Below are 27,998 nucleotides of genomic sequence, written 5' to 3' on the forward strand. Positions count from 1 at the left end.
TTTTCTGAGCTCGCCTCTGATTGGCCAATCATCCAGCTGATGTCGTCATTTCCCACGTGGCGCCGCGTTCGTATCGACCTATAGCGGCGCCAGTACACGTATGTCCTATTAGAATGTAAGTATCGCTTGACCAATCAGATTTCTCCGCTTCGACCACCAGCCAATCAGGAGCCGGGAAACAGAGCTCGGGCTCAACAGCTTGTTGTTCGTGTATCGCTTCGCAGGAGAAGCTTCGTCTGAATGTGAGTATAAACCTTTTCTTCCCTCCCGAACCCGAACTAAACTTGTACTGGTTGAACCCACCAGGACCCCGGGCGCCGTGTGGGGCCCCGCTGCGAGCCGGACCGCCCGGGTCCTGTTCCTGCTGGTCCCGGGCTGCGGTCTGAATGGCAGCGGCTTGTTTTCGCAGTGAAGAAATGTGAAGCTCTGCGCCTTTGTGGAGCAGCTACTTATTAAATAAATAAATCTAAACACAAACCGCTAATCTAAACTCGGCTCGGTTCGGTAGGAACTTGGTGCATCCGGATCTGGGACTGGGACCGGGACCGGGAGCTGGCCGCGGCTGTCTGACGGTTTAAATAGCTTCTGAGCCTCAAACTAGCTGGGTGAGTTAGCTAACTAGCTAATGTAGCTCCGGGACCCGCCGCTCGGGCTCCGCTCTCACTCCGGGCTCTCCCGGAGCCGGGACTCGGTTCCGTGTGGACCGGGTCTCTGCCCCCGGCGGCTGGACACTAGATGGCGGGCTGAGGCTGGGAGGTGAAGTTAGCCGAGCTAGCCGAGCTGACATGGCGAGCCGTGATGGCGACGTGACTCAGTGAGCTGGGAGCGGAGCGGGAAGCGGCGCCCCGGACCCGCGGCCGCCCCGGGTCCCCCTCACATCCGCACCGGGTTGTCCGACAGCCCGCCGAGCCCCGCAGGCTCCGGGACCGGTATAGATACCGTCGGTGGCAGAGTTAGTGAGTGTTTGTGCCACATATGAGACCGGATCCGGGCAGCGGGAGTAGGAGGGGGGCACACCGAGCAGGAGGAATGTCTCAGGCTAGTTAGCTTAGCATGATCCTCAACCTGAGGACAGCTGGACACCGTGTCCCCGTCTGTCCTCTGTCTCACGACATGTCCCCTCCTGTCTCTGTCTTTCAGTGATCCACGATCTTCCGAGCTGGACTCCCTCAAATAACCGCAGAGATGAAGGTGAGTGTTTGACCTGCAACACAAACTGGTCCCAGTCTGCACAAACTGGTCCCAGTCTACACAAGCTGGGCCCAGTCTGGCCCCAGTCTATACAGTCTGGTCCCAGTCTACACAAGCTGGGCCCAGTCTGGTCCCAGTCTATACAGTCTGGTCCCAGTCTACACAAACTGGTCCCAGTCTACACAGTCTGGTCCCAGTCTGCACAAACTGGTCCCAGTCTACACAGTCTGGTCCCAGTCTGCACAAACTCGTCCCAGTCTGCACAGCCTGGTCCCAGTCTACATAAACTGGTTACTTAAAAATTAGAGTTTGTTACTTTTCCAAAGTAAAGTAACAGATTACTGAGAGTAATCTGTTACTTTACTTTGGAAAATTAACAAACTCTATTTTTCAGTAACCAGTTCACTCCAGAGTTTAAAGCTTCATCAGTTTTTTCTGTTTACCATTTAAATCCAGTTTCTGTCGTTCAGCCGTTTTCAGGCTCGTCTCCGTTGTTTCACCATGTTGTCGTGCTGGAAGTGTTTGTCTGTGAGCGAGCGATGTAATTGGGCGGTTGACAACAAACGTTCAGTTCTAACGAGTCACATGTCAAGGAGTCACTGTTAGATTATACCTGAACCTCAGGAAACTTTTTACGACTTCAGGTTGGAAACTTTATGTGATATAAACAGGAGCGTTGTCCCGTTCACGTTGTGTGACGGCCTACCACCATAAACTGTCTGAGATAACTGAGATAAACATTATTGTCTTTTTAACAGCTTAATGCCTGAAATAAAATTGTATAAGTGAGAGCCATTATTACCATGATATCAGTGTAATAAATGGTCCTAAAATAAGAAAATGTATTGTTTACCTCTGTCACATCTGGGGCATCTGATTGTGATTCATGTTGCTGAAACATGAGAGTAGATTCATATTATTTCACTGTGCTTACTGAATATTTAACGTGAATACAAACCTTTTATTCCTCGTCATGTCGTCTGGACACAGACGCTCTGACTGGTCCTGGACCAGGAGCCGACCTCTTAGATCTGTGTTTTGGGGGTCTGTAGGTCCAGGTTCATAGTTCAGCAGAGTGATGTCAGTGACTGCTGATTGGTCTAACACAGCAGTTTATTAAACATAAACACAAACTGCGACTGGTCGATCTGTCAGAACAAGGAGCCTCCTCCTTGTTCTGACAGATCTACGCTGCCACGTCCCCGGGCCGATCAGACCGATGACGCTGCTCACCACGCAGTGATGCAGGCATGAGAACAGAAGAAACCGATTCAATAACTAACAACAAACAGTCAGAGCTGAGAAGTCTGAGCGATAATAACCTATAATGATGTCACGTGTTTTGGTTGCTGATTGGCTGAAGCAGCTCGTCTGTCAGGACGTCCTGACTGCTGACAGGACTGAGCTGATACAGAGAAGAAACTAATCAGACGTCTGTTTATGAATCTGTCTCCTGGACGACGGTTGTCAGCTGATCATTCATACAGTCTATAACTGTTTTCATACCATGAAGCACTTTGATTCAATTCAACACGTTATTTACATGATCCAGAGTTCAGACCAGCAGCTCACCTTCACACACTCACACAGCCAATTAGATCATAGTGAGATGAAACTGAAGCTCACTGAAACCAAGATGGCTGACATGTCTTCTTTAATCTGTAAACAATAATAATAATGATAAAAACAAGTACACACATTCCTCTGCTCAACTAAACCTGAGGCTTCACTTCAGGACCCAAACAAAGATGGCCACTGTAAAGCCTGTCACTCATCTGGTCTCTGTCTCAGCCTATGGACCCACAGGGTTTCGCTCTAGGTCCAGGTCTGGACCCTGTGAGTCCTCCACAGTTCAGCAGAGCAGCAACAACACTTTCTGAAACTTTCAGCTTGAATGAGACAAAAATAATTCAACTGGATCCAGCTCAGACCTGCAGTCCACCTGGACTACAGGGTCCCCCTTCACCTGTGTGTGTGTGTCCTTGTGTTACTGATGTGTGTGTATGTTTGTGTGTTGCAGGCAGCAGACGAGCCTGCCTATCTGACCGTGGGGACGGACGTCAGTGCCAAATACAGAGGAGCCTTCTGTGAGGCCAAGATCAAGACCGTCAAACGCTTGGTGAAGGTCAAGGTGAGACCCAGACTCCCAGGGACCAGGTCCTCCTGCACCTGATCTCTGAGGATCCAGTCCAGTTCACATCAGTCTTGGTTGTGGTTTTAGTCGACTAAGATTATTTCCAGCTTTCTTTCTAAAAGCTTCAGATCTGTTAACCGGTTTCAGGGTTTTTAATGGTCTGAAGTGCTGCTAGACTCTGAGACGTGTCAGGTCCACGTCTCTGCAGAGAGTGACCCTCATGTCCTGTGTGTGTTCAGGTCAATCTTAAAGGTGAAAGCGTGTCCCAGGTGGTTCATGATGACCAGGTGAAAGGAGTTCTGAGGGTAAGAACGGATTCACTATAGAAAAACTAAGCATAAAACTGAGAAACACCTTGTTAATGTTTCCTTGTAGTTTGTGTGTTTGTGGTAAAGAGTTGATCTGGAGCTAGACCTGTCACTATAACACATTTTTCAGGATGATTTATTTTCCCAGAAACTATCAGGATAAACAATAGTATTGTTGTATTGATGATTTATTTTTATAATGATAGTAGAGCATAAAAAGTTCATCCTTTTCCACAGCAATGACATTTTAAATCTGGAGAATATTAAACATTGGAATTGAAATGTGAAAAAGAAATATTAAACATCCTCGATAAATAAACTACAGCGGACAAAACAAATAAAATAGACTTTCAGGCTCTGTTAACAAAACATTGCACTGAGATAATCATTATGTATAATAGTATTTATTATTAATATTACATAAACAGCTGGAATGGTTGCTTGGGAAATATAGTTTTTTTTCTTTCTGGTAGTTTGTGCTGCCTGTCAAACATTTGCAGCTTTTCTTTAAACTCAAAAAGGAAAACGACAATATATTGAGTCCAGAAAAACTATTGTGTCCATTTTGTGTGTGTGTGTGTGGAGAGGCTGTGGGCTGTAGTGCCCTGTGCTGACTGTACCTGGTGTGTTGTATTGCAGGTGGGCTCCACGGTGGAGGTGAAGACTAATGAGGGTTTATCCAGCGAGGCAGTCATCAGTAAGCTGACAGACGCCAGCCTCTACACCGTGGGTGAGTTCTGCAGATTGGTCCATCAGTGGATTCACAAAAAATATTTGGATAAATAGGACTGCAAGCAGTACTGAACAGGCCCTCGCAGTACGCGCATGTCGGGACATGCTGCCGTCGGGGTGTGTGCGTTACAGGGGCCAGTCTATACCACCCCTATGAATTTCATTGCCTTAAGTGGTATGGTCTGGGCACAGTGACACTTATTAAATTAAACTGCCGCCAGAGCGCCAACTAGGGACCGATCAATAAAACCTTCAAGGGTTATCCTCAGGAGAGCATTGACAATAAGTATGCCAATTTTGGTGTTAATCCGCCCAATTGACTTGGAGATATAAAATACTTCAATTTAAAGAGCGCCACCTAGTGGTCATTGCCCAAAATTTTGCGGCGAGCCTCAGGGGCTCATGGGGAAGTAGTAACTTGAGTTTCATGTCATTCAGACTCACCAATGTGGAGATATGCAACACTTCGTGTTTTGTGTTGATAATAGCGCCACCTGCAGGAAGTTGTTATGTAATTACTTGAGTATTCTTTAGGTCATCAAAATTCTTTTAATAACTTTTTGTCATGAGGGTCCATAGATGCTGTGTGCAAAGTTTGGTGCAAAACGATGAAATTGCCTAGGAGGAGTTCGAAAATGTAGGTTTGCGACATTTTGCGACATTTTGCGAATTTGCGGGGGAAAAAAGACTCCGGGCAAAAATGGGCGTGGCTTATTCAGATTCAGAGATTCAGCACAACTCGGTGAACGCGTGGATATAATGTTTTTGAATGAGCGATAAAGTATGTGGGAGTTATTAGCCAAAACGCACTTTCCTTTATTAAGCGCCACCTAGTGGTGGAAATTCAGGATGACAATAGATTATAAAATTAGTTCAATTAATTGTTAAAACTTTCATGATTTAAATTTATTTATTTAAAAAACCTTTTTAGTTCATTCTGTTATTTATTTATTTATTAAAGTGTTAATGTAAGGGCCGGCGGGGCGTTTTGATTGGTTGTCGGGTGTGTCGCCGTGATGATGCTGAGAAAAGGTTTCGCTCAGTGAGCTGACGATGTCATGTGATGTCACAACTTCTCATGGCTGTCTGACCAATTTGCTGCCAGTTTTAACCCCAGGCCCCGCCCCCTGTCTGTGATTGGCGGCTCAGATAACTGAAGCGTGTGTGTGTGTGTGTGTGTGTGTGTGTGTGTGTGTGTGTGTTTCAGTGTTTGATGACGGCGATGAGAAGACTCTTCGCCGTACGTCTCTGTGTCTGAAGGGCGAGAGACACTTTGCAGAGAGCGAGGTGAGGCAGGGACTACTTCTCCTTTGTATCCCTCCGTCTCCTTACTGATGTGTTGTTTTAACCTGTGATGCTGTTTGTGTCGTCAGACTCTCGACCAGCTGCCACTCACCAACCCAGAGCACTTCGGCACACCGGTCATCGGCAAGAAGTCGAACCGCGGCGGGCGGCGCTCGTCTCAGGCTGTGTGAGTCTCTCGCCTCGTTTATTTATCTTTATTTCATCATTAATAAACTTTATATATACAATCAGACAGACAGTCTAGGAACTTCTGAAGAGAGTTTTAATTATTGTCTCCCCGTCTCTCTGTCTCTCTCTCTTTGCCTGTCTGTGTTTCTCTGCCTGTCTCTCTCTCTGTCTGCCTGTCTGTGTGTCTCTGTCTGTCTGTGTCTCTGTCTGTCTGTCTGTCTCTCAGGGCCGATGAGGAGAACGAATCTTCGTCCAGTGAGGATGAGGAGGACGACAGGAGGAGGCTGAACGACGAGCTGCTGGGGAAAGTTTGTAGCATCGAGGACGAAGAGGAGCCGAGCAGCTGGTACCTGGCTCTGGTAAACACACACACACACACACACACACACACACTTTCTCACACAAACACACACACACACACACACTCTCTCTCTCTCTATGTATATCTCTGTGGTGTGTGTGAGTGACCCAGGTGTGTGTGTGTGTGTGAGTGCAGGTGGTGTCTCCCAGCTGTAATGATGAGCTGGTGGTGAAGAAGGATCAGTGTCTGGTTCGAGCCTTCAGCGATGCCAAGTTGTGAGTTTGATTTCTGATTATTGATGTTTGATCAGAAACAGATCAATCGATGTGCCGTTAGGGCTGGGCGATATATCGATATAAAAAATATATCGATATATTTTTAAATGGGATATGGAATTAGACCATATCACACATACTGATATAGTTCAAATTTTTTTCTTTATTTATTTATGCTGCCCTTACTAGGGTTTGTCGTATTTAGTTATTTTGTTATGCTCCTTATTCTTTTCTCATATAAATATATTTATTTCAGAAAAAGCTTGGCCTATTTTATTTCATAGGCTATTTTTATTGAAGATATTTTTTTATTTAAATATGCACTTATGGAGCTTTGATTAAAAAAAATAAAAATAAAAATAAATAAATAAATAAAAGTTCTCCTGTTATACAGTATTTATATTCACTCTAATAAGCGGTTTCAATAAAACTACTTGTGACTGTGTGAGTCATATTTGGCTTTGACTGAACATTTGCTCTCACTTTGTGATAAAAATATCGGGATGTATGTTGTATATCAATATTCAGCCTAAATATATCAGGATATGACTTTTGGTCCATATCGCCCAGCCCTAAGTGCCGTGTCTCACCTGCTTCCTGTCGTCCTGCAGCCACACGGTGGTGAGGAGACACGTCCACATCGTCAGCTCCAGCAGGTCAGAGTTCACCAGTAGGAGAGGTGAGGCACTACAACTCCCAGGATGCACCAGGGCTCAGCTGACACTCAGAGCTGACTCTTCTACTGCTTCTGTAGTTATTTCTGTTCTCTCACTGCTCCTCCTCTTCTCTCCTCCTCCCTCTCTTTTCTCTCTCCCTCCTCCTCCCTCTTCTTTCTCTCTCACTCCTCCTGCTCCTTCTCACTCTCCTCCTCCTGCTCATCCTCCTCTTCTCCTCCTCTCCTCTGTCTCCCTCCTCTCCTCTCTCCTCTGCCCCTCCTCCTCTTCTCTCCTCCTCCTCTCTCTCCTCCTCCTCCAATCTCCTCTCTCCTCCTCTCCCTCTCCTGCTCCTCTCTCCCTCTCCTCCTGCTCTCTCTCCCTCTACTCCTTTTCTGTCCCCGTCCTCCTGTCTCCTGCTCCTCCTCCTCTCTCCTTCTCCTTCTCCTCTCCTCTCCTGCTACGCCTCCTCTCTCCTCTTTCCTGCTCCTCCTCCTCTCTCTCCTCCTCCTCTCCTCCTTTCTTCTCCTGCAGGTTTCGAGGCTGCCCAGGTGTTCCAGAGGACAGGTGAGGTCCCGGCTGTGTGGAAGATGGACATGAGTCAGATCTTGGACTCGTCCTCCAGCGATGATGAGGACGAGGAGAAGGAGAGCGAGGAGGATGAGGAGGATGAAGACAAAAAGAAGAAGAAGAAACACATCAAAGAGGAGGTGAGCTGCTAATGTCACTTCCTGTGGTCTCTTGTGTCAGTCTGGATCAGCTGTCAGACGCTGCAGGAGGTTTTACTACTGTAGATATTAACTAGTTTCAAAGTAAAAGACTCCAAACAGCACTACAAAATAAAAGCGCCTCTGACGTGACTATTCTCCTACATCTTCATTTCTCTTTGTTTTCTCACTGCTCCTCCTCTCCTGCTTCTCCCACTCCTCCCACTTCTTTCTCCTCCCTCTCCTCACTCCTCTCCTACCTCTGCTCCTCCTCGCTCCTCCTCCTTTCTCCCTCTCTCTCTCCCTCCTCCTCTCCTTCTCCTCTTTCGCTCTCCTTGTCCTGCTCCTTCTCTCTCTTCTCTCCTCCTCTCTCTCTCCTCCTTTTCTCTCCTCTTTTCAGCCAGAGGAGGAGCTTGATCCAGAGGAGAGAGACCTCTTCCTGCAGCAGCTCTATAAGTTCATGGAAGACAGAGGTGAGACGGTCTACCTGTCTATCTGAAAATTCTTCATACTAACCTAACCGTCTCCTTCAGAGGGCACTGACTGTCTCTCTCTGTCTGTCTGTCCATCAGGAACTCCCATCAACAAGCCTCCAGTTCTAGGTTATAAAGACCTGAACCTCTTCAAGCTCTTCAGGCTGGTGTTTGTCCAGGGAGGCTGCCACAAGGTGAGTCTGTCCTGTCTGTCCTGTCTGTCTGTCTGTCTGTCTGTCTAACAAGATGGTAAGGTTCACTGCTGTAACAAAAAGCTGCAGTTTGGTTGAATTTGTGCTCTGTCTGCACTTCTCCAAGTTTGTCAGCTAACCCTGTGTAGGAGTATATGAGGTCTGTATAGGAGAATATGAGGTCTGTATAGGAGAATATGAGGTCTGTATAGTAGTATATGAGCTGTGTATGAGCTGTGTATAGGAGTGTATGAGCTGTGTATAGGGGTGTATGAGCTGTGTATAGGGGTGTATGAGCTGTGTATAGGAGTAAATGAGCTCTGTGTAGGAATGTATGAGCTGTGTATAGGAGTATATGAGCTCTGTGTAGGAGTATTTGAGCTCTGTGTAGGAGTATATGAGCTCTGTGTAGGAGTGTATGAGCTCTGTATGGGAGTGTGTGAGCTCTAAGTTGTTCATGCAGTTTTGTAATTATTTTTATTTAGCTTTTTACAGAATAGTTTTGAACAAAAATAAGAACATGTTTTTAAAGATCGCCATCACAGTATATATAAATATGTGCATATATATATATTACTAAGCTTCCACTCAGGAAGAAGATTGAAGCAAAAGAAGTGTTTAGTTCTGTTTGAGCAGCTGTTTTGTTGTGATTTTGTGTCTCTGTGCAGATTGAGTCGGGCACCGTGTGGAAGCAGATCTACATGGATCTGGGGATCCCCGTCCTGAACTCTGCGGCGTCCTACAACGTGAAGACGGCGTACAAGAAGTAAGCTGTCGCCCACTGAGCATGCCTCCCTTGGCCTGCAGCAGCAGGTGTTAACTGTCTGTGTGTGTGTGTGTGTGTGTGTGTGTGTGTGTGTGTGTCAGGTACCTGTACGGCTTCGAGGAGTACTGCCGCTCCGCCGCCATCACCTTCAGGACCATCCACCACAACAACCCCCGCCCCCCCCGCCACGCTGCCCAGCCAGGCCCCGCCAGGGGCGGAGCCCGACCAGCCCACCATGCCGACTCCGCCTGCGAAGGAGGAGCCTGACGATGACAAGAAGGAGGAGGTGGAGTCAGAGAGCGAGAGCGACAAGGAAGATGAAGAGGAGGTGAAGGAGAGACAGTCGTCCCCGAGGGTGAGGACGCAACTTTTTCTGCTGCTGTTTCTATTTCTGTTCCTTCTTTTTGTTCTTCCTTTAAATGAGGTTTGTGTGTGTGTGTGTGTGTGCTGCAGGGGAGGAGGAGGTGTGTGGGGAGTCAGGTGAAGGCAGAGAGGGAGTCGCCCTCCAGACCGGAGAGAGGAGGAGGAGGAGGAGGAGAGCACAGTGAGGAGCAGAGGGAGGTGAGGAGGCGCAGCAACAGAAGAATGGAGGACTCGGAGAGAGGCTCTGAGGAGGAGGAGGAGGACGACGACGACGACGATGATGAAGACGAAGAGGAGGAGGAGGAGGAGGAGAGGAGGAGAGGAGACGGGTGAGACCAACAACCAAACATCCGTCCAACAAACATCAAACATCCAACAACCAACCGTCCAACATCCATCCAACAAACATCCATCCAACAAACATCCAACAAATGACCATCCAACAAACAAATATTCAATTACATTACATTACATTACATGTCATTTAGCTGACACTTTTGTCCAAAGTGACTTACAATAAGTGCATTCAACCTGAGGGTACTAGACTTGGACCACAGGAATCAAGTAAGTACATAACTTTAAGAGCCAACTGTCATCGCTACAGGAGTGCTATATGTTAAGGAAGAAAAGAAGAGCATTTAAAATATATAAATATATGTTAGGTGAACATGACTTAACCAAGGTATTGTTGGAAGAGGAAGCCTGTACATCTTCCGCCTGCGGCGGAAGATGTACAGGCTGTCTGATGTCCTGATGTTGGTGGGGAGCTCATCCCACCATTTGGGTGCCAAGACAGAGAAAAGTCTGGAAGTGGTTTTGAGGCGAGTTGACCCACGCAGGGTGGGGGTTGCCAGCTGTTTGGCTGATGCAGAGCGGAGAGGGCGAGCAGGGGTGTAGGGTTTGACAAGGTCCTGGATGTAAGTAGGACCTGAACCATTAACAGTGGAGTACGCCAGAGCTAGAGTCTTGAAGCGTATCCGTGCAGCCACCGGTAGCCAGTGAAGGGAGCGGAGGAGGGGTGTTGTGTGTGAAAATTTGGGAAGATTGAAGACCAATCGAGCAGCTGCATTCTGGATGAGTTGCAGATGTCAGATGGCTTTGGCAGGCAGACCTGCCATGAGGGAGTTGCAGTAGTCCAGGCGTGAGATGACCAGCGCCTGGACAAGGACCTGAGCTGCCTTCTGAGTGAGAAACAGGCTGATTTTCCTGATGTTATGCAGCAAGAATCTGCAAGATCTGATGGTAGCAGTGATGTTTGTGGAGAGGGACAGTTGGTTGTCAAGAGTCACGCCGAGGTTTTTGGCGTTTTTTGTGGAGGCGACCACTGTGTTCTGGACAGTGATGTGGAGGTCAGTGGTGGGAGAGCCCTTCCCTGGGAGGTAAAGTAGCTCAGTCTTTCCCAGGTTGAGTTTGAGGTGGTGTGAGGACATCAACTGGGAGATGTTGGCCAGACATGCAGAGATATGTACTGCTGCCTGTGTTTCAGACTGGGGAAATGAGAGGATTAGCTGGGTGTCGTCGGCATAGCTATGATAGGAGAAGCCATGCGAGTGGATGAGGGAGCCAAGGGAGTTGGTGTATACCAAGAAAAGGAGCGGACCAAGGACAGAGCCTTGAGGGACCCCGGTGGTGAGTGGACAGGGTTCTGAAACAGAACCCCTCCAAGTTACACGAAAGGTGCGGTCCTTGAGATAGGATTTGAGCAGTGACAGGGCAGAGCCCGATACTCCAAGGTGGTGAAGGGTGGAGATGAGGATCTGATGATCAACAGTATCGAAAGCTGCAGAAAGGTCCAGTAGAACCACCACAGATGAGAGAGAGACTGCTTTCGCCTTGTGAAGCTGTTCAGTCACAGCGAGAAGGGCAGTCTCTGTTGAGTGGCCCTTCTTAAAACCAAACTGGTGAGGGTCAAGGAGGTTGTACCTATGCAGATAGCAGTTGATTGAAGATAGCCCATTCCAGAGTTTTGGAGAGGAACGGCAGGAGACAAACAAACATTTGTCAATCAAACATCCAGAGACTGAAACAGAAACTGTCTGTGTCTGTGTGTCTGTGTGACAGTGAGGAAGAGGAGGACGGGGACTCTGTGACGGGGACGAAGGTGCGTGTGAAGTACGGCAGAGGAAAGACTCAGAAGATCTACGAGGCTCACATCAAGAAGACAGACGTGGACAACGGCGAGCAGTTCTACCTGGTGCATTACTATGGCTGGAACGTCAGGTGAGGCCACCGCCGGACGCTCCGTGAGCCCCAGCGCTGGGGGCGGAGTCTGTCCTCACACAGCTGTGTGTGTGTCCACAGGTACGACGAGTGGGTGAAGGCCGACCGCATCATCTGGCCCGTAGAGAAAGGCATGAAGAAGAGACGGAGGAAGAAGGTGAAGGTGAGGAGTAATCAGATTGCTTTACTACAGCAGAAGTCCTGCATTCAAAACCTACTGAAGTAAAAGTACTAAAGTAAAAGTGTGTGTGTGTGTGTGTGTATATATATATATATATATATATATATATATATATATACATACATAAGTGTTTCTAATCTTTGTGTCATTTTTAATTGCCGTCAACATGCTCTCCACTAGGACGGGGAGCAGCCAGCCAGTGTGGAAATATAACTGGCTAGGAGGGTCTGGGGGCCTCTCACACATTCTAATGCCAATATTCCACCATATGCACTTATCTTAATGATTGCATATTTTAAGAATTATTTTAAAGGAGAATTAAGGTTCTTGTATGTTTTATTTAAGGCACATTATTTTGACAGTCTTCTTGTAACTTCTGTGGTCGATTCTGTTAACACACTGTGCTCTTTTTTTCAACCTGCAAAATAACTAAAGCTGTCAGATAAATGTAGTGGAGTAAAAAGTAACACAAATTGGAAAAAGTCAATATTGTACTGAAGAACAGGACTTGGTGTACAAACACCAACATAATTGCCGGTTGTAAAACGTATTTTGGGCTAAATATAAAACTTATTCATCGTCTCTGCCGTCACACAGCTGGACTCAAACACACCAGACTCCATTGATAAAAACACAGATTTGAGCTGCTGGTTTCTCAGTTTGTTGGTTGGTTTTGTTTAGCTGTGTTTCCATTAGGGTAGAGAGAGGCCGCTGCGAGAGTCTCAGGCCACGCCCTCTCAAATGGCCACTCATTTGGTGTGTCTCCATTACAAAAAAAGGCCCCAGAGGGATTTACGAGACTCCGGAGGTGACTAAGTGTCCAGTGCTTGTTTTAAACAAACGGAGGTCGCTAAGTGAACACATGCTGCTGCAGCACTTTGCTGCTGTGCACCTCGTTCCGGAATGCCAGACTGCACTATGAAAGGGCAGAATATCACTTTGCCTTCGCTGGACCTGTGAATGCCCTGAGGCGGAAAGCTGGCACAGATCTTTCCAACAGTATAGCGGGACTGCACTATGAAAGGGGCTTATGTTTCTTTTCGCTTATGACTACTTGCTACTTTGCTGGCTTTTAGAAATGGTGCGTGTTGTTGTGGCGTCGAGTACTACGTCACATCCTGTTTAACGTTCTATCCAATCAGCAACCAGGCTTTTTTCAGGGGAGAAAAATGTCGCTGCTCGTTGACGGGGCCAAAAAACAGCCGCTAGCTCACATTCAAATTAGGGGCGTTTCAGCGAGGGAGACCCGCCTCATTACGTTTATTTGTCTATAGTGGAAACGCACCTTTTGTTCGGAACATTTTTAAATCACTAAAGTCTGTAGCTGCTCCTGTGTTAACGTCTGTCATCCCGACAGAACAAAGACGAGCCGGAGAGGGACAGAGACGAGGACAAGCCGCCTTCTTTGGCGTTGGCAAAGCCTCTGGGAGCGAAACGAGGGCGTCCTCAGATCAGGACTCCGCCCACCGGCGCCGCGGGACGCAGCGTCTCCAAAACACCAAGCACAGACGGACGGTCCAACGGCAAGAGGACAGAGACGCCGTCCAGCATGTCCAACGGAGACAGTAAGTGTGTGTCTCTGTGGCTCTGTGGCTCTGTGGCTCTGTCTCTAACATGTACTCGTTCCTCAGACACGCCTCGCCGGAGGACCCGGAGGACGTCGGGGATGTATGACTCAGACAGAGCGTCAAACGGTGAGAACACTTCCCGTTTCCTGTCTGCATAACTCTGTTATTCTACAGAGAATAACTAACCAATCAGCTGCTGTGTCTCCCTGCAGAAGATTCTGGGAACTCGTCAGAGGACAGCGAGTCAGAGGACCCGCCTGACAAGAAGCCCTCGCCATGGCGAGGAAGGCCTGAAGCCCCACCCTGCCCGCAGGAGGAGGAGGAGCAGGAGGAGGAGAGGGCGGAGCTCCCTGAGGTCGCCACAATGACGGCTAACAAGGAAGATGCTGTTGCCACGGCAGCAGCAGGTCCACCGCCCGTGGCCATGCTGCCACCGCCGCGTCCTGCCACGCCTCAGGAGACACCTGACACACTCCTGAGCCAATCGGAGAAGGAAGAAGAGGAGCTGGTGGAGGAGCCTGCAGTGGAAGCAGCCATGATGCTCGTCCAGCTGGACAAAGACAACAAATTGTCTTCGTTGCAGGAGCATGCCACGAGGACGGCGTCCCTGCTGCAGGAGCACACCACGAGGACAGCGTCCCTCCATGAGACGGACAAAACATCTCCTGGACAGGAAGTCCCCTTGATGGCGTCCCCCAGCAGGACGCCTCCCCTGCCCGCCAAGACGACCTCACCTGATAAGCCGGTGTCCTCGCCGCAGCCCGGCGCCGCAGAGGAGGACAGGTCCCCTGCTCTGTCCCCGCCCAGAGTCAAAGGTCGCCGCACCATCCTGAGGGAGGCGGGCTCTGACACTCCTCCCAGGACCCCCCTCTGTGCCGCCAGCCCCTCCCATGTGGCGTCTCCTCCTCGCGGCATCCTGAAGAGACAGGATGAGCCCATGGTCGTCCTCCACTGCCTCCCCTCGCAGCACCTCCCCCCCGAGGCCCCCGCCGCCGACTCCGACACCGACTCCGCCACCGAGGAGGAGGAGGAGGCGGGGCCGGAGGAGCGGAGCGCCACCCTCAAACGGAAAGCTGCTGAGCAGCGAGTGGCTGACAAGAAGCTCCGACCTGACAGGAGGCAGGAGGACGCCACGTCCCCCAGGACGCCCCCCGCCCCATCGAAGATGGGCACTGGAGCCTCCCCCAAAACCATGCCCTCCCCCCTCCGCAGGGGGGAGTCAGAGAGGAGGAGCGAGGGAGGGATGAAGACAGAGGACTGGCCCCGCCCCCTGGAGGAGACTCCTCGGGAGCCGTCAGAGGAGCGGCTGGTGGGCGGAGCCACAAAGGAGCCTGAGGTGCCTTCAGGGATGCCGCCCCCCGCCCCGGCGGCCCCGGGCCCCTCCCCCGCTGAGGAGCTGCAGATCGGTCCCGAGGCACTGGTCTGCCACGAGGTCGACCTCGACGACCCGGACGAGAAGGAGAAGCCAGCCCCGGGCCCCGAGCACCTCCTCCTGATGATGAGGGAACCGCAGCCGGCCCCGCCCCCGCTGCCCAGCCTCCTGCACGCCTCCCTCCCCTCCTCGCACTCCCCCCACCTCCCCCAGATGCAGCTCAGGCCCTTCCTGCCCGCCGCCGCCGCCTGCCCCGAGGAGCTGCACCCAGCACGCAACGCCTGCGAGGAGGATGACAGAGGGGCGGCGAGGGCGGAGCAGGAGGGAGACTCCAGCCCCGGGTTCGATGGCAGTGCCTCCTCCTCCACCACCTCCCTCGTCTCCCTGCAGGAGACAAAGGACAGAGGTGAGTCCCCTGTAGGAGGTGTTAACAGTGCCTCAGGTAACAGCTGTAGAAGGTGTAGAGAGTGACCTGTGTGACCTTTGACCCTCAGGTCAGAAGCGGGTGATGGACTGTAACTCGAGCCCGACGGCCAAGAAGCAGAAACGCAACCAGAAGCGACTGAGCACACCTGGGAAGGTGGAGAAGAATGGAGCAGGTGAGCTGACTGTGATGATGTCACTGACTCAGGGGCGGAGTTAACAGCTCAGGTGTTCTCTAACGGTGTCTGTGTCTTGCAGGTCACAGCAGCGACAGTGAGGACCAGTCTCGTCTGTCTCTGTCTCAGAAGTCTCAGAAGTCTCGTTGTCTTTCGTCTCCGTCGACTCACAAAGACAAACACAACTTCTCCCCTCAGAGGACGTACAAGTGGACCTTCCAGATCGGTGCCTGCTCACACGCACACACACACTTTTTACTTTATTACTGATACTAAAGTACTGATGTTTATATTCCTCTCTCCTCCTCCTAAGACGAGCTGGATAGCATGTCGAGCTCGGAGCGGATCTCCTTCCTGCAGGAGAAGCTGCAGGAGATCAGGAAGTACTACATGACGCTGAAGTCTGAGGTGGCATCAATCGACCGGCGGAGGAAGAGACTAAAGAAGAAGGAGAGAGAAGGTAGGGGGAGGCGCAGGGCATGCATTACATTACATGTAATTTGGCTGACACTTTTGTCCAAAGCAACTCACAATAAGTTCTCCAACGTTCAACGTTCAAACAACGTTCTCCAGTAACACCAGAAAAAGTGGCTAGATTTGTTGCTAGTTGCTTTTTTGAAAAATAGTCGCAACACTGCAGCTCACTGCCCTAAGGATCTACCATGTTTACGTTACGTTACCTGCGCTACTCGCTGTGTAGACGGTGTATAAGCTTGACGTTACCTTTTACATTGATGTCCTAAGAGGGTCCAACAGAATTTGATGCGCTCCTTGATGACTCAAAACAAGTCAAAAACTAGGCCTGCAAGCAGGACTGAACGGGACCGAGCAGAGTGGAGCCGTCGGGGGAGGGCACGTCGGACGCGGCGCTGTTGGCCCAGTCCCTATGCGTACCAAATTGCATGTCTCCTACCACTGTGCTCGGGGTTGGTGTAGAACATGTTACTTCCTGTAGCCAGCAGGGGGCGCTATGACTGTGTGTCAATATTGACACGTGGGTGTGTTCCGGGCTGGACCCTAACCACGTGTGTGAAATTTGGGACAGATTGGACAATGTATGGTCAAGTTATACAGTCTCGTGTGTTATGGCGAGACGCCATATTTTGGCGGCATGCCACGCCCAAGTAGTGTGACCGTCGGTAAAGCTTTCAATAACTTTTGATCCCAAAGGCCTTGTGATGGTACTGACCAAGTTTGAAGTCCATGGGGTGAAATCTGTAGGAAGAGTTCGTTAAAGTATGCGACCTGGAAATGGCCAAAAACGATGACAAGTGCGATATTCAAACCAAGATGGCGGACGTCCTGTTGGATTTGAGGTATGGGTCCAAGAGGCTTTTTGGTGCGTCTCCACATGATTCATGTGTGTACCAAATTTTGTGTCTCTACGTGAAACCTACTGCTGGGGCTAGGCGTTGAAGTTGTTACTTCCTGTTGCCAGCTGGGGGCGCTATGACTGTGTGTCAATATTGACATGTGGGTGTGTTCAGAGGTGGACCCTTATCACGTGTAAGAATTTTGGGCCAGATGAGACAATGTATGGTGAAGTTATACAGTCCCGTGTTTCATGGCGAGACGACATTCCTGTGCGAGGGGCTGAATTTTTTTGACTTTCAAGGGGGCGCTGTTGAGTCATTTTGCCACGCCCATTCCCTGGACCACTAGAATATGTAAATTTCAGCGGAGATTTATGTATATTCCAAAAATGGTGAGTTTTTGAATATGGTAAAGCCCCCAAAAAGGCGATTTACTTTTGTGAACGCAAATAATAACGAGGGAGGGCACGTCAGGCGCGGCGATGTGGGCTCAGTCCCTATGTGTCCCAAATGGCGTGTCTCCTACCACTGTGCTCGGGCTAGTTGTAAAACATAATACTTGCTGTAGCCAGCAGGGGGCGCTATGACTGTGTAAGTATTGACACGTGGGTGTGTCCCGGGATGGACCCTAATCACGTGTGTGAAATTTGGGACAGATTAGACAATGTATGGTCAAGTTATACAGTCCCGTGTTTCATGGCGAGACGCCATATTTTGCCGCCATGTCACGCCCACAAAGTGTGACAGGCGGTAAAGATTTATACAACTTTTGATCCCAAAGGCCTTGTGATGGTACTGACCAAGGTTGAAGTCCATGGGGTGAAATCTGTTGGAGGAGTTATGTAAAGTATGCAATGTGGTCATTTTATGAAAGGGGGCGTGGATAAAGCATAAGGGGCGGGGCTTTATGAAATATTGTTATGTAGAAGTGTTAAGGGCTGGACTCTGATGAAGCATGACAAGTTTGGACCAGATGGGACAAAGAATGGCAAAGTTATAACGATCTCTTGTTTTATGGCGAGACGCCATATTTTGCCGCCATGCCACGCCCACATAATGTGACCGTCGGTAAAGCTTTCAATAACTTTTGATCCCAAAGGCCTTGTGATGGTACTGACCAAGTTTGAAGTTGATCGGGTAAAATCTGTAGGAGGAGTTTGTTAAAGTATGCGGCGTGGAAATGGGTAAAAACGATGAATGGTGCAATATTCAAACCAAGATGGCGGACTTCCTGTTGGGTTTGAGGTATGGATCCAAGAGGCTTTTTGGTGCGTCTCCACATGATTCATATGTGTAACAAATTTCATGTCTCTACGTGAAACCTACTGCAAGGGCTAAGCATAAAACAAGTTACTTGCTGTTGCCAGCAGGGGATGCTATGACTGTGTGTCAATATTGACACGTGGGTGTGTTCCGGGTTGGACCCTAATCACGTGTGTGAAATTTGGGACAGATTGGACAATGCATGGTCAAGTTATACAGTCTCGTGTGTTATGGCGAGACGCCATATTTTGTCGCCATGCCACGCCCACATAGTGTAACAGGCAATAAAGCTTTCAATAACTTTTGATACCAAAGCCCTTGTGATGGTACTGACCAAGTTTGAAGTCAATGGGATTAAATCTGTTGGAGGAGTTATGTAAAGTATGATAGGTGGTCATGTGGTGAAAGGGGGTGTGGATATAGCATAAGAGGCGGGGCTTTATGAAATATTGTCATTTAGAAGTAATAAGGGCTGGACTTTGATGAAGCATGAGAAGTTTGGAGCAGATGGCACAAAGAATAGGAAAGTTATAATGATCTCATGTTTTATGGTGAGACGCCATATTTTGCCGTCATGCCACGCCCACATAGTGTGACCGTCGGTAAAGCGTTCAAAAACTTTTGATCCCAAAGGCCTTGTGATGCTACTGACCAAGTTTTAAGAGAATTGGGTGAAATCTGTAGGAGGAGTTCGTTAAAGTATGCGACGTGGAAATGGCGAAAATTCCATATAAAATCCAAGATGGCCGACTTCCTGTACATTTTAGGGTATGGCTTCTTGAGACTTTTTGGTGCGTCTTCCCATGATACATGTATGTACCAAATTTCGTGTATTTACGACAAACCTGTGTGAGGGGCTGAATTCTAGGTGGCGCTAGTAGGTCATTTTGCCACGCCCATTTCTGAAAGCAATGAAATACGTAAATTTTCGACACGATTGAATTTTGTGCCGAGTTTGGGGCATTTTTGAATATGATAAAGCCCCCAAAAAGGCAATTCATTTGTCGAAATAATAATAACTAGGACTGCGCCAAGTACTGAACGGGCCCTCGCAGTGCACGCGTGTAGGGGCATGCTGCCGTCCGGGTGTGTGCGTTGCAGGGACCAGTCTATACCACCCCTATGAATTTCATTGCCTTAAGTCTTATGGTCTGGGCACAGTGGCACTCATTAAATTAAACTGCCGCCAGAGCGCCACCTAAGGGGCGATCAGTAAGATCTTCAAGGGTTATCCTCAGGAGGGCATTGACAATAAGTATACCAAGTTTGGTGTTAATCCGACCAACCACTGTGCTCGGGGTAGGTGTAAAACATAATACTTGCTGTAGCCAGCAGGGGGCGCTATGACTGTGTGTAAGTATTGACATGTGGGTGTGTCCCGGGCTGGACCCTAATCACGTGTGTGAAATTTGGGACAGATTGGACAATGTATGGTCAAGTTATGCAGTCTCGTGTGTTATGGCGAGACGCCATATTTTCCCGCCATGCCACGCCCACATAGTGTGATGGTCGGTAAAGATTTATACAACTTTTGATCCCAAAGGCCTTGTGATGGTACTGGCCAAGTTTGAAGTCAATTGGATAAAATCTGTAGGAGGAGTTCGTTTAAGTATGCAACCTGGAAATGGCCAAAAACTATGGCAAGTGCGATTTTCAAACCAAGATGGCGGACTTCCTGTTGGGTTTGAGGTATTGGTCCAAGAGGCTTTTTGGTGCGTGTCCACATGATTCATGTGTGTACCAAATTTTGTGTCTCTACGTGAAACCTACTGCAAGGGCTAAGTATAAAACAAGTTACTTGCTGTTGCCAGCAGGGGGCGCTATGACTGTGTGTCAATATTGACACGTGGGTGGATTCCGGGCTGGACCCTAATCACATGTGTGAAGATTGGGACAGATTGGACAATGTATGGTCAAGTTATACAGTCTCGTGTGTTATGGCGAGACGCCATATTTTGCCGCCATGCCACGCCCACATAGTGTGACAGGCGGTAAAGATTTATACAACTTTTGATCCCAAAGGCCTTGTGATGGTACTGACCAAGTTTGAAGTCCATGGGGTGAAATCTGTCGGAGGAGTTATGTAAAGTATGCAATGTGGTCATTTTATGAAAGGGGGCGTGGATAAAGCATAAGGGGCGGGGCTTTATAAATATTGTTATTGGGAAGTGTTAAGGGCTGGACTCTGATGAAGCATGAGAAGTTTGGACCAGATGGGACAAAGAATGGAGAAGTTATAACAATCTCGTGTTTTATGGCGAGACACCATATTTTGCCGCCATGCCACGCCCACATAGTGTGACTGTCGGTAAAGATTTATACAACTTTTGATCCCAAAGGCCTTGTGATGCTACTGACCAAGTTTGAAGTAAATCGGGTGAAATCTGTAGGAGGAGTTCGTTAAAGTATGCAACCTGGAAATGGCCAAAAACTATGACAAGTGCGATATTCAAACCAAGATGGCGGACTTCCTGTTGGGTTTGAGGTGTGGGTCCAAGAGACTTTTTGGTGCGTCTTCCCATGTAACACGCGTACCAAATTTCGTGTCTCTACGACATTCCTGTGCGAGGGGCTGAATTTTCTTGACTTTCAAGGGGGCGCTGTTGAGTCATTTTGCCACGCCCATTCCTGGGACCATTAGAATACGTAAATTTCAGCGAAGATTTATGTTCATTCCAAAAATGGTGAGTTTTTGAATATGATGAAGCCCCCAAAGTGAAAGTGAAGTCCATGGGGTGAAATCTGTTGGAGGAGTTATGTAAAGTATGCAACGTGGTCATGTGAAGAAAGGGGGCGTGGATAAAGCATAAGGGGCGGGGCTTTACGAAATATTGTTATTTAGAAGTGTTAAGGGCTGGACTCTGATGTAGCATGAGAAGTTTGGACCCGATGGGACAAAGAATGGAGTAGTTCTAACAATCTCGTGTTTTATGGCGAGACGCCATATTTTGCCGCCATGCCACGCCCACAAAGTGTGAGCGGCGGTAAAGCTTTATACAACTTTTGATCCCAAAGTCGTTGTGATGGTACTGACCAAGTTTGATGTAAATCGGGTGAAATCTGTAGGAGGAGTTCGTTAAAGTATGTAACGTGGAAATGGCAAAAATTCCATATATAATCCAAGATGGCCGACTTCCTGTACATTTTAAGGTATGGCTTCTTGAGACTTTTTGGTGTGTCTTCCCATGATACATGTATGTCCCAAATTTCGTGTCTCTACGACAAACCTGTGTGAGGGGCTGAATTCTAGGGGGCGCTAGTAGGTCATTTTGCCACGCCCATTTCTGAAAGCAATAAAAGACGTAAATTTTTGACACGATTGAATTTTGTGCCGAGTTTTGTGAGTTTTTGAATATGATAAAGGCCTCAAAAAGTCGATTCATTTGCCGTTATAATAATAAACGGACCAATAACAATAGGGTCCTTGCACTGTTAGTGCTCGGTCCCTAATAAACGGACCAATTTCAATAGGGTCCTCGCACCGCTAGTGCTCGGTCCCTAATAAACGGACCAATTTCAATAGGGTCCTTGCACCGTTAGTGCTCGGTCCCTAATAAACGGACCAATTTCAATAGGGTCCTCGCACCATTAGTGCTCGGTCCCTAATAATAAACGGACCAATTTCAATAGGGTCCTCGCACCGTTAGTGCTCGGTTCCTAATAATAATAGACAGACCAATTTCAATAGGGTCCTCGCACCGTTAGTGCTCGGTCCCTAATAACGTTGTGTGTTGTTGTGCTCACACAGTGCGAGTATAAATCATTAGTGGTGCATTGATATTAATGATCATGTGAAATTTCAGCAGCGGTGCACGTAATTTAATGAATGTAGGGGAAACAGTGGATTCTCCTGATGTTCTGCAGCATGAATCTGCAGGATCTGGTGGTGGTAAAGTAGCTCGGTCTTTTCTAGGTTGAGTTTGAGGTGGTGTGAGGACATCCACTGGGAGATGTCGGCCAGACATGCAGAGATATGTGCTGCTATCTTTGTTTCTGACTGGGGGAATAGATTAGCTGGGTGTCATATAGGGCTGCAACTAACAACTATTTTAATAGTCGACTAGTCACCGACTATTGAAACGATTAGTCGACTAATCGGATAATTATTATTTTTTTCTTAAATTTAGCATGAAGTTGCTTTAAATATGTGGCAAATGATAAACACAAGAAAGATGGGTACTTAAATGAAAAATGCATCTTTTATTCAACAATTCAGCTGCTGATTCATACAAAAAATAAATAAACCTCTGTCCATTTTTTCTGGACAGGAAAATGTGTTTTATAAAACTGTATTTCTGCTCCATCAAGTGGGTGGAACTGGTTCTGGGTTCTGGATGTAGTCTGGGTTTAACTGGGCTCACCTGTTGGAACCTCGTATCACGGACCAGCACCAGTACTGACTTAGTGAGGAGCCTGTTGCTGCTGCACATCTGCTTCTTCTGCAGAAAGGCTCCATGCTGGCTCTCTGCTTCAGACTGCATGCATTTAATTTAAAATACGTTCGTCAGACATAACGTTAAAGCTCTCTTTTAAAGCGAAAAAAAGCGATTATAAACAAAACGTATCGAATGTTACTTGAATCTTACCGAGGCGAGTCAGACTCCGTTTGGTTCAACTGCCCGACGTGCTTTCTATTTAAATGCTCGTGCATCGCCGAGGTGCTGCCGTGATGCGCAGGTCTGCTTTGCAAACCTTGCAAGTCATTTTTTTATTGGCCGTATCCAGGCTAAAATGCTCCCAAACTTTCTAAGTTTTGTTACGTGTATCTGTGTTGGACGCCGCAAGCGCGTACGTTACCGCTCGCGCTCGGCAGAGATTTTAATGAAGTGAGATGCCTCACTCTGTTGGAAAAACACGTCTGGCGACAATAGTCGACAATGGAATTCATTGTCGACTATTTCTATTGTTGATTTTTGCCGACAACGTCGACGAATCGTTGCAGCCCTAGTGTCATAGCTGTGGTAGGAGAAGCCATGCAAGTGAATGAGAGAGCTGTGGGAGTTGGTGTACAATGAGAAAAGGAGCGGACCAAAGACAGAGCCTTGAGGGACCCCAGTGGTGAGTGAAATCACATGAAAGTTACGGCCCTTGAGATAGGACTTGAGTAGAGAGAGGGCAGAACCAGATACTCCCAGGTGGTGAAGGGTGGATGTTCCATTTTCTCCCCACGGAAAGGGCAGCCCCGTGTGTAAAGGATATTACTCAGTCTCACTTTTGTTTGTTTATTTTTGTATTTCTCAAAAGGGATAGCAACAGCAGGTAATAAACCTGAAAGTTAAGGAATGCAATGTTTCAATTATTTGCATAACACGAACATCGCAGCTCACTCACCTCAATCGCCCAATAACAATAAGCAACAATAATAAATAACATAACCCATTCAGTGTTTCCCACAGACCAGATAGCAATTTGTGGTGCTCCACTGACACCAGTAAAGTCCTAAATTCTTTAAATATATCACTTAATTGACATTTCAAACATTTTTAGGCGAGAAAGTAGCCATTTAGATCCCCAGTGCGTCGTTAATTTGTCTAAATACCAGCTGTTTACACTTGTTCTGGCAAGCTAGCCATCGTGAGAAACGCACTTCGGGTTACATTCACAAAAATAAAACGCCTGTTGCCTTTGTGCTTTTACTTTGAAAACGGGAAGCGAACCTACCCTCGATGTAGCTAGCTTGAAGCAGCAGTTTTGACTGCTCTCGTCCCGTTAACGGCATTTGCGGCAACCATTCAATATGCCTTAACATTACCGGAGAGTCTTGACAGCTCTGAGATCGGCCCGGTTCATTGTAAAACATTTATTTATTGATGTGAATGCGGTGTCTTCTGTGCGTAGGCTAACGTTACGGACGTTACAGTTTTTTTAATGTCCTAGAGAGGGGGGGGAAAAACCATCATTTTGTCGGTCTCCATTTAGTGGGGGTGCGCCACAGAATGGTCTATGTGTGAGAAACACTGCCATATTTCATAACAAATATCAAAATATCAATCAACTATTAATAACAAAATGAAACATCATATGCATTAATCAAAATGCTATGTTCATATTTTTTTATATTTTTATTAATATAATAATAATAGTATTAATAATAATAATAATGCATCCTTTTTCATGTACACGCACCGTATTCAAGTCATACCAAAAAGCCTATGCAAAAGGTGCATTAGTCTTTATCTGCACTAGGAAACTACAACTCCCAAAATGCCCTGCGGCAAACCAGGAAGTACAGCACTCACGTCAAAGCTGGTCCCTGCGATTCATTTACTCAAACACTCATAAAGCTAACGAAAACAAACATGGATGACACGCATGGTTCAGCAAAGTTATAAATCCAAATGTTAGCTTCATATTCCACAGCTTCACCATTCGCCATTAATTTTGACTATCAGTAACTAAACTGTTTGAAATCTACCGGAGCATTGCGTTATCTTTAACGAACAACACAAGGTAGCAGACGTAAACACAGTGCAATGATGCAGCATAGCGATAGCAGACAACATGAAGCCTACAACATGAAAGCAGACAAGAAAACAAGGAATTACAAGAGTTTTCCAAGTGGCTGCATACCGGGTTGAAAGTAAGTACAATGGAAACGAATCTACCGCTTCACTCCTCTTTTAAAGAGCCATAACACTAATGTTTACAAACGTTTCCCAATAAGTGTTACTTGCAGCATTTTTAGCTCTGGTCTAATGTAAACATTTGATTGAAACATGTAAATAAGAAATAACAAAACTACACAAATGACTGAACTCCACAGAAAACACAACAGTGGAGATGAGGATCTGATGGTCAACAGAACAGTCAAGTAGGACCACCACAGATGGGAGAGAGGCCGCTTTCACATTGCGAAGCTGTTCAGTCACAGCGAGAAGGGCAGTCTCTGTTGAGTGGCCCTTATTAAAACCAGACTGGTGAGGGTCCAGGAGATTGTTCCCATGAAGATAGGAGGAGAGCTTTGGAGAGAGATGGGTCTGTAGTTGCCCACCAAAGATTGGTCGAGGGTGGAGTAAAGCTTCTTTGCGTTGGAAAATGAGGATTGGATCTTGGTCTGATAGAAAGAGCTTTTTTGGCAGAGATCAAGGACTGAGAAGGCAGTAAGAAGTAATTGGTAGTTGCATAGGTCCTCAGGGTGTTAAGATTTCTGCCATTTCCTTTCTGATACCTGTACGGGAGCTCTGGTAGCACGCACCGAGTCTGACAACCAATGGGCAGGGGAGGACTTGCGCACTTTCCGAGGAGTGAGAGGACAGTTGGGCTGCAGAAGTGAGAATGAGTGGGATGAAGGAAGGGAAGAAAGAACAGATGAGGCCAGAGCAGGAGGAGAGAGAGAGGGAGAGAGAATGCTGCGATGGACCGGTACAGTATCTGTCGGTGGAGGCAGACAGTCGGAGCGAGAAGTAGATGAAGTATTGTTCAGACATGAAGTGGGGTTACAGAGAGGTTAGTGGTAGAGCAGCTCCTGGTGAATATGAGATCAAGGTGTTTGCTGGCTTTGTGAGTAGGTGGTGATGGAGTGAGTGGAAGAGCAAAGGAGGAGAGTAGAAGAAGTAAGTCTGGTGACTTCTCGAGCTGGGTGTTGAAGTCACTGAGAAAAACAAGTGTTGGGCCATCTTCAGGGAAATATGAAAGGAGGACGTCAAGCTCCTCCAGAAATTTTCCCAAAGGACCAGGTGGGCGGTAGAGAACAATGGTTTTTGGTGTGGTTACATGCATTGAATTCAAAGAACAGTGGAGAAAACTCTGGCAGTGGATGGAAGGAGAACTTCCAATCGCGGTTGATGAGAAGACCTGTTCCTCCACCCCTACCAGTGGGTCTAGGTGTGTGAGAAAAGGAGAAGGCTGCAGAAGAGTTGGTTGGTGTTAACCACGTCTCGGTGAGGGCAAGGAAGTCCAGTGGTTGCTGAGAAGCAAAGCCAGAGATGAACTCAGTCTTACGGCATGCAGACTGACAGTTCCAGAGTCCACCCTTGACGAGGTGCTGAGTATGTGTAGAGCGAGCGGGCTGCACAATGTTGTGAAAAGTACGGTATCAAGAGCGTGGTTTAAAGTATCTACGAGTAGGCACCTTGTAGTGTCTACTCGTAGTACCGACACTCGAGTAGGCACTACGAGTAGACACTCGTAGATAAAGGTACATCTCAAAAAATTGGAATATTGTGAAGAAGTTAAATATTTTTAGTCAATTATTTCAGAAAGTGAAACTCGTACAAGATATTGAATATTCAGTTTCTTCAACCTGACCCTCAATGTGTTCAAGGATTGTCAGCCATGCCCCCTTTGCAGATGCCAATATCAAGATGTAATAGATGTTGATCTGAAGATTAGTCATGAACAAAAATTAATTTTGATTTGCTTCATATATTGCATAACCCAAATGTTTATAAAAAACAAAAATTTGACATGGGCCGTTTATATTTTTGTTCAGTGTAAAAGCAATTTAATTTACCAAAAATCAAGCAGTGAGGTGAAATCCAGTCGCGGTCCGTGTCCCGTCTCTAAATCTGTCTCTGTGTTTCAGTGTCCAACACAACTGCGTCCACGTCCTCTGGCTCGTCAGACGGCGCCATGAGTCCGTCCTCGGCCTCGCCCACGCAGAACACCGTCGCCGTGGAGTGCAGGTGATGACACGCCCACCTCATCAGCCCCGCCCCTTTCTATCACAGACTCCGCCCACTCAGCCAGCTCTGAGGGCATGTGGGGGAGGGGCCACCACCTGACCTTAGCCCCGCCCCCGCGGACTGACTTCCTGTTTGAGGAGAGAAACATCAGCCATCTGTTCAGCCGCCACAGATCATTCTTCCTTCCTTTTTTCCTTCCTTCCTTCCATCCTTCCTCCCTCCCTTCTTTTCCTTCCTTACTCCCTAACTCCCTCCCTTCTTCCTTCCTTCCTTCCACTCCTTCCTTTCCTTTCTTCCCTCCTTCCTCCCTCTCTTCCTTCCCTTCATCCTTCCTCCCTCCCTCCCTCCTTCCTTCCTTCCTAAGCGTCTCCTCATTTCAAAATAAAGTGACAGGTTATTTTGGGGGTCAGAGGTCATGGTTTAATTTCCTTTAATAAGCTCGTTATGCAAATGAGTTTTCTTTCTTTTTCATTAACTCAAATATTTTTAAAGAAAACAGAAAAATATATTTAAAAAAAACAAAGTTTCTGACTTCCTGCTGTGAAGTTTTTGGTCTTTTTATATAAAATCAGAGCTTTTATTTTGGTAAAAACAAACAAACAGAAATAAAAAGTTTGTGAAGTCACAGCCGGAGCGAAATCAGTTTTTAACGCTGTATGGAAGGTTATTACAACAACAAACTGAGGAATGATGAAATAAAAACTTCATTATGAGACAATATGAAATTAAACATATTTTCCAGTAAATAAATAAAAATGTTTTAATTTAATTTTAATTTAGATCTAAGTCATTATTATGATTTAAAGTCAGTTCTAATGAAGTGAAATGGACTTTTTAAACTATTTGGGTTCAATATTTTGAATCAAAATTTGACTTTTTGTCTGATAATCGACTCAAAATAAAAACATCAGACTTTTTCCTCATATTTAAAGTTTTTATTTTCATCATTCACATTTTTGGGCAGATTTAATTTTCCAAACGTTGTTCTGACCTCAGTCCTCCTCGACTCTTCTTCTGTGGTGGCCGGCGGCTGTCTGAACTCTTCTTCTGTGTCTGTAAATACCTGCGGGAGTAAAGCAGAATGAAGCGTGTATGAGAAGTTTTCCACGCCTGTAAAGAATGATTTATAATATTTTTTAAGAGCAGACTATTTGTACTGTTTCCTGTTATTATTGTTATTATGAACTCTGCGTTGTTTTTCTATGTGGCATTTTTTTTTCTGTAAATACACAGACAGAAGCCACGGACATAAACAGCTTCTGTTTCTAATAAAGTTTATAAATATGATTCT

At 47.1% G+C, this 27,998-nt stretch overlaps 1 protein-coding gene across 1 annotated transcript; it reads left to right on the top strand.

Annotated features, from left to right (window-relative positions):
• The first annotated feature begins 168 nt into the window (after nucleotides 1-168).
• arid4a (AT-rich interactive domain 4A) lies at nucleotides 169-27,994 on the top strand. Its single transcript, XM_059354028.1, is given in 26 exon segments — nucleotides 169-242; nucleotides 1,141-1,191; nucleotides 3,212-3,322; nucleotides 3,565-3,630; nucleotides 4,273-4,363; nucleotides 5,573-5,652; nucleotides 5,739-5,836; nucleotides 6,065-6,197; nucleotides 6,335-6,414; nucleotides 7,026-7,093; nucleotides 7,602-7,777; nucleotides 8,175-8,247; nucleotides 8,347-8,441; nucleotides 9,107-9,204; nucleotides 9,306-9,381; nucleotides 9,383-9,559; nucleotides 9,658-9,896; nucleotides 11,629-11,787; nucleotides 11,869-11,950; nucleotides 13,326-13,533; nucleotides 13,600-13,662; nucleotides 13,749-15,314; nucleotides 15,403-15,507; nucleotides 15,590-15,733; nucleotides 15,821-15,967; nucleotides 26,608-27,994. Coding segments are annotated over 25 exon segments (4,245 nt in total). The 5' UTR covers nucleotides 169-242; nucleotides 1,141-1,185; the 3' UTR covers nucleotides 26,712-27,994.
• Nucleotides 27,995-27,998: the final 4 nt, after the last annotated feature.

This window comes from Centropristis striata, chromosome 16 (assembly GCF_030273125.1).
Source record: "Centropristis striata isolate RG_2023a ecotype Rhode Island chromosome 16, C.striata_1.0, whole genome shotgun sequence".
NCBI lineage: Eukaryota > Metazoa > Chordata > Actinopteri > Perciformes > Serranidae > Centropristis > Centropristis striata.